At 37.7% G+C, this 6671-nt stretch overlaps 1 protein-coding gene across 2 annotated transcripts; it reads right to left on the bottom strand.

Moving 5' to 3' along the window:
- Window positions 1-474: 474 nt before the first annotated feature.
- Window positions 475-6239, bottom strand: spata7 (spermatogenesis associated 7). 2 transcript variants are annotated; one of them, XM_085343238.1, is made up of 12 exons: window positions 6083-6239; window positions 5231-5293; window positions 5053-5142; window positions 3851-3898; window positions 3104-3201; window positions 2496-2950; window positions 2338-2383; window positions 1795-1913; window positions 1654-1704; window positions 1474-1551; window positions 1236-1293; window positions 475-1137 (listed from the first exon to the last, which is right to left on the bottom strand). In XM_085343238.1, the coding sequence occupies exons 1-12, from the start codon at window positions 6096-6098 to the stop codon at window positions 532-534; spliced, it is 1728 nt and encodes a 575-aa protein (XP_085199364.1). In that variant the 5' UTR covers window positions 6099-6239; the 3' UTR covers window positions 475-531. The 2 variants fall into 2 exon arrangements, with proteins under 2 accessions (XP_085199364.1, XP_085199363.1); XM_085343237.1 differs by having other exon boundaries at window positions 1474-1557.
- Between the last annotated feature and the right edge of the window lie 432 nt (window positions 6240-6671).

The raw sequence follows: 6671 nt of genomic DNA on the forward strand, positions 1-6671 counted from the left end.
TATAATAGATTATTTTTTATAGTTTCCCAGTTGCAATATTTCCCAAGTTAAGAACCTCAATGATAGTCTCAATAATCAGAAGCAAGCAGTGAATGAAAAGCAAATTTTATTGCAGTTGTAAAGACACTTTCTGGTAACAGTGGACTTTTCAGGTTGAACACACTTCACACCTTATCTGAAAATGTTAACTTGTGCTACATCATACTTAAAACTGACAGGGCAGTATACTGAAACTAATTGCAGAGGTAAACTGCAGCTCAGCCACTACAGTGATCAAGCTTATCCCCATCCTAAATGAGAACTTTAAAGCTCAGACTTATTTTTGTGACATTTTCATTGTGCTTTTGTTGTTAAAAATTCATCGAAAACAAAGCAGAAGTACAACACTCTTTAGTGAGGCTCGTAAATAACCAGTGTTATTTCTTTTTATATGACACCTTTTAAAAATGTGAAATATCACTTCATTCTCTGGAACACACTTCACTCGGTAAAAATGTAGATGGACATAAAATCCCACAGTACAATAAAAACTTAAAATTCATCTTCGCTGCCAGAATCCCCTGCATTTGAACGCTGCTCACTGGCAGCACTTTCACAGTGTGTGTTGCTGGACACATGCAACAACTCTGACAAACTTTTCCCTAGATCCTCAAGCTCATTAGACTGTCCATCAGCTTGCTCTTGTTCACTGGCTATAGCAGAATTCTCCTGGGTTTCACTGTGGACGCTGGTTGTAACAGTTGTGCCTACTATATGGAAATCCTCTTCACTGGCTGTTGTATTATCAGGGACATGCTCACTGACCAAAGAAAAGTCAATAAACTTTCCCTCACTGTCACCCTTCTTATCTTTTTCAGTTATTTCAGTTTGAGAAGGAGTTCTTGTAGGAGAGTGTAAGGGCGTAGAAGCCAATAAGGGATCAGTATAAACTGGGAAATCACAGTGTTTAATTGGGGACACATAAGGAAACAAGTCATTGTCTTCTTTGGTCTTTACATGTTTTCCCGCTGATTCCGGACACGGTAGGAGGCTATCAAGCAGATAATTCTTTTTTTCAAGCTCTGCAGTGGAGCTGGATATGTTGGTTGGTTCTTCAAAGTCTTTACACAACACTTCCAGCAGGTGGCGCATTTTACCCTAAAAACAAGCAAAGCGGGCTTATAAGAACAGCTTAAAAAGCCATGAACATGACTTGCCTAAAATGTTTTGTATTATGCATGAAATTACATGCTGACCTCATCTAGTTGATGACGATTCATGTCGATGTGCCGATTTAACACACGGTCTAGGACCCTTGCAGAGGACACAGACACTTACATGTCAGTAATTACTCAAAATAAGACTCATAGCTACTATTTAATCAATAACTCCTTTATCAGTCACATACAAATTTATTAAGAAGCTGTGCAAACGTCTGTACATCTGTCATCCAACTATGGCACAGAAAATGTAAAAGAATTAAAATGTTTCAACCTGTCAGAAATGTGTCCCCTGGACAAGATATCTTCTGTCACAGCAGAAATGAATTCAAGGTACATTAATTCTTCTTCTCTATTCCTCGACAAAACACAATAATTCATTTATTAGATAATGTATTACTTTAGATTGTTAAAATTTGTCTATGTCTACTAATCAGAAGGTCGGTGAACTTACTCTGTGGATACTCTCATCATATTGGGAGATTTCCTATTTTCTGGTGAGACCCTAGAAGATGAAACACTTTAAGAATCTTACTGAACAAAGTAATTAAATAAATAATAAAATGCAATGTCCTTTTCTACTGCATGAGCTCACCTGGACAAGGAGTCGAAAAAACCGCACTCTCTGCCCTTGGCTGCTCGACTCTTTTGTCTTGATGATGAATATGTGCCATTAAGCTCATCCTCAAACGACTCATGCTCTGTAATAAATCCCTGTAGAAAAAAAACAGAAAAAAGAAAAGAAGGCTGGAAAATGGGAAGTGTAATTCGATTCTGTCAAAGCGTTCTTGTGATCAAAGTATTACTGATAAATTGTGATATGTATGGTAAATGGACTAGTTCTTATATAGCGCTTTTCCACTCTTCTGAGCACTCAAAGCGCTTTACACAACTTGTGCATTCACCCATTCACACAAGCACAACTGACATTCACACACATTCATACTCCGATGAATGCATCGGAGAGCAATTTCGGGTTAGTATCTTGCCCAAGGACATTTGGCATGCAGACTAGGGGAAGCCGGGAATCGAACCACCAACCTTCCGATCAGTAGATGACCTGCTCTACCACCTGAGCTACAGTCACCCACATGTATGCATGTATGCATTATTAATCAAATCAAATTCTCCAAATTACCTGAGATGGCTCATCAACATCCAGCATGCAGTCCTTGTTCTTTACGCTGTATGAAAACAACCAAAAGACACGTGAAGACACAAGCGGCACATGCTGAAAAAAAATCTCCCAAGACACGTCTTTAGATCTGCAGTCTCATCAAGACATTCAGCCGTTACCTTCCATCACACATCTCCTGTTGAAATGATGTTGAGTTGCTGCAGTCCTGAGTAGGTTTTCTCTGTGGTGCTCTGTAGTAGCGATATTTTGACAAGTATGAGCTCTTATCTGATTTTAAGGTCTTAGGAGTGAAAGGTTTGTCTTGTGTAAAGTGCTGTGAATGTTTCAGTAGCAAGTCTCCGCTGTATGTCTTCCGGACAGGGTCCTGGAAGGTTTTGTAGGAACTCTGATCTCCAGAAGCTGCCAATGAACAAGCTGACGACTTTCTTCGAAAAGTTGCCTCCGGGCTCCGATGCTTCAATTCTGATGCTGGGCGAGTGTGATGAGAGCTGACATTGAGCGATGGATAAACCATCTCATTGACTTTAAAGGTGGTGTTGAACCTAGGGCTGGAGACCAAGGAGCTCCTCGAGCAAAGGTAGGTGCTGTCATCATACTGCACAGATAATCTGCTCTAAAAAACACACATGGGGTGAATCTGTTGTTGTGTAGACTGAAAAAGATTCCAAGCAAATAAAGTTGGCTTTGTGTTTGCTTGAAATCTGCTAGTAAAAAATTGTTAGCATCACATGAAGCAGTGATTAATGACAACGCCAGATTTTCTTACCTGTGATGAAGAGTATGAAGTTCTGCTATTCCTCTGTGCAGGTGCTGACTGAGGACGGCCATTTTTCCTCAACCTATCCCGCTTGATCTGGTCATTGTCTGTAAAGAGGTATTAAAACAACTGAAGTAGCACAACAGTTCACTACTGGAACTTTAACATTATGCACTCCATACTGTACAGTAATGCCACTGTTTTGCACATGTCTCAACTCTGTATATTTTTATATATTTTATTTATTGTTTACTCTATTTAATTTGTAAAATATGTACACACACACACACACACACACACACACACGTAGAAAAATATTTAGTATACACATCCAGAAATGCATATACTATTATATATTGTACATATATTTATTAGTTTCAGATGTAGCCATTCTTGAATTTTGCTTGTTTACATTATTGTATTTTGCACAACTCTGTTGCTTGTGAAGCTCGCACACAAGAATTTCACTCACATGTGCTGTACCAATGTACCTGCACATGTGATGTGACAATAAAAGTGATTTGATTTGATTTGAACAGATACAATTCTCTGCACTGCAGAACTATCACCAGCAGCAAAGCATGTACTTTACTTTATTTGCCTATTATTTACTTATTATACGCACTGCTAATTATGGCATTATTTGTCTAATTATTAGCTAAACTTATGACACAATCTAAATTTATTTTGTCCCAACATCTCCTGCTGTATGAGTCATAAGAACAGAGTATGGCCACCATATATATGTATACTTACACTTCACACTACACAGCAAGCTTTTGGGTACTGAGGTATCAATGGCAGCTGGTGGATAAGATAGAAACTATTAGTATTATTACACAACAGAATTAAACACAATACTTAGTTTTGGTCTGAAGTATACAGACAGGCTCAAATATATACATAAATCTACACCAGTATTTGGTTAAATATCCCTTAGCATGTTGCACCTGGACCAGATCCTTTGGGTAAACACAAAAAAGCTTTGGGTACAATTCTAGGTGGATATTTGACTCTTCCTGGCAGAATCAGTTGAGGTCATTCACATGTTGGTTTCCTGGTACAGAACCAGTTTTTATACAAAGTTCACACATTTAATATGAGACTGGGGCTTTGCTTTGCTTTATCCATTCCAAAATCAGTTTTGATGTGTGTTTTAGATCATTTTCCCATTTGAATACCCAATTGTGTCCAAGTTTCAATCATCAGGTTGTTGATTTGAGGTGAAGTTGAAGAATTTTGAGGTAGTCTTCCTTCTTTATTATTCCATCCTCTTTGTGCAGTATACCAGTACCACTGGCAGCAAATCAGCTCAAAAGCACAATGCTACAGCCATCATGTTTGACAAATGGTACAGTGTTCTTAAGTTTGAAAGCCTCACCTTTAATCTTCCAAACCTAAGTCTTGTCATTGTGGCCAAATAGCTTAATCTTTGTCTGATCTAACCATAAAACCTTCCTTATAACTGTTTGAACTGATGATCTTGGAATCTGCAGTTGTTTAGAAATGGCTCCAACTTGTGTAAATCTAGAGTAAACTCCTATTGTTCTTCTTAGATCTTCAGTGGGTTCTTTGGACTTTCCTGTTCTGAATATCAGTCTAATGAGTCCTGTCAAACCAACCTTCTTATGCTCCAAAGAAAAACTACCAGTTGTCAATCATGATCGCCAATGAGATGTTAATAGGCTTTGACCTTGTCAAATTAAAAGAACCTTAAGCACAAGTTATTAAGAAATTTAAGTTAGTGTATGTATCTGAGTGTATGCAAACTTTTGACTTTTTTGAGACAATCCAGAACAAATCCATCCTCAATGGGTTTTAATGGGTTTTTAAAAAAGTAATTAAAGATGTATGCTGTAAAATCAATGCACCCTGAAAAAAGAACAGTTCAAATAAATCATTAACAGCCCCAAATTACCATGACCACAACTGTAAAATATACCTGCCATGCAGCTCACCTTTAGCTGAGTAAACCTTTTTGTAATGAGACACCATGTGGTCTTTAATGATGGATTGTGTCAACTTGCTAGAGGAGAGTGGACAGAAAGCTAAAAACACAAAACAATATATGATAAACTGTTAAATTAAGCTCTTCTTACAGATGACCAGTACTCATGAGCATGTAATAATACTTACGACTACTTTTCAAAGCCTTTCCTCTCACACCAGGGCTGTACCCCAGTCCAGATGACACACTTCCTAAAATGTAAAAAAGTGTTATGACTCACACTTTATCAGTTACAGGTTTTTTATGATTAAAAACTTTTCATTTATCATTTCCTTTTATAAGTATGTGGTGCACAGCGCTTCTCAAGACTAAATAATTTTTAGATAACTAAAACAGCAAGTTTACCACAGCAAGACACACAGTAAGGCAATGCTAATTTAGTTAACAGGAATCTATGCGTTTCCTAGTATTTTTTTTTTTTTGATCATTTAACTAATAACACATTACAGTACAGAGTATTTTCTTTTGGACCTGGCAATATACTGTTAAGGGGTTCCAAGACTTTCGGGGGTAAATTCTGTGCTATAGGTTTTAATGTTCATAACACTGACTGTTTACAAATAAAAATAGTAAATACTCAAAAAGTGGTAACATAACATAACACTGAAAATAAATAAGACGAAGCTCCAGCAAACAATAAGAGTACATACTGGTTTAAGTTTATAGAGGGCAGTACTAAGCTGATATCGTGGATCTCTTCAAACCAGAAACAAGAAGAAACGAATAAAGATTTAACAGGTTAAAATGTCACTAAACGTAAGCTGGCTTTACTGAAGCATCGTTTTACAAGCCGTTTTCGGTACAGACAAGGGACTAGTAACCACTGTGCTGACCGACTTGAAGCCATATTATTAACAGTAAATACGGTGGACATGAGCTTATCTTTAGGTAGCTGCTTAAGCAAAAAAGCTAAATGTGCTAACGTCTCCCGACTCATTATCCAGCTACATGGCTAACCAATGCTAATAGCATTAGCATACCTATTCTTGAGTCCATAATACTACACTCAGCATATCCCAACCTCGGAAATATTCTGAGGGAGAGATGGCAGAGCTCGGATCCATCCAGAAAATTCACTGTACTTACCGGTAACCGTAAACATGCTGACGTAGTGATACAATCAAATATCGTACAAGTAATAACCTATCAAAGGTTTAGCAAATGAAGAGCGAAGAAACGCTTCCCCGTCGCCATGCTGGTTGCTATGATTGCTGTCGTCATCACGTTGATGCACAACAGGAGCACGCACACACACAACATGAATGAGAAAATTGAATCGAAATGACAACCTAAGAAAAACGCCCTTAAATCCAAACTTGATTAAATGAAATATGTCAAATAGTTATCTCAACAGTCTGAAGAGTACAGTACATATGATAAAGATATGACATGCACAACATAATAATAGACAACCTGACAAAGATCTCCTGTGAATATTTGTGTTTCAGTACTTGGATTTCTGGGTGTGGAGTTGCAGACTAACAGGGGGAGCAAGTGGGGCTAGTGTAAAAATCAAAACAAAACAGGAAAACATATACAGCCGTAAATTCAGGACCACTTGACCCTCTC

The sequence above is a fragment of the Diplotaxodon limnothrissa genome, linkage group LG19 (genome assembly GCF_057381915.1).
Source record: "Diplotaxodon limnothrissa isolate DT_005_m linkage group LG19, D_limnothrissa_male_GT1.1, whole genome shotgun sequence".
Lineage (NCBI taxonomy): Eukaryota > Metazoa > Chordata > Actinopteri > Cichliformes > Cichlidae > Diplotaxodon > Diplotaxodon limnothrissa.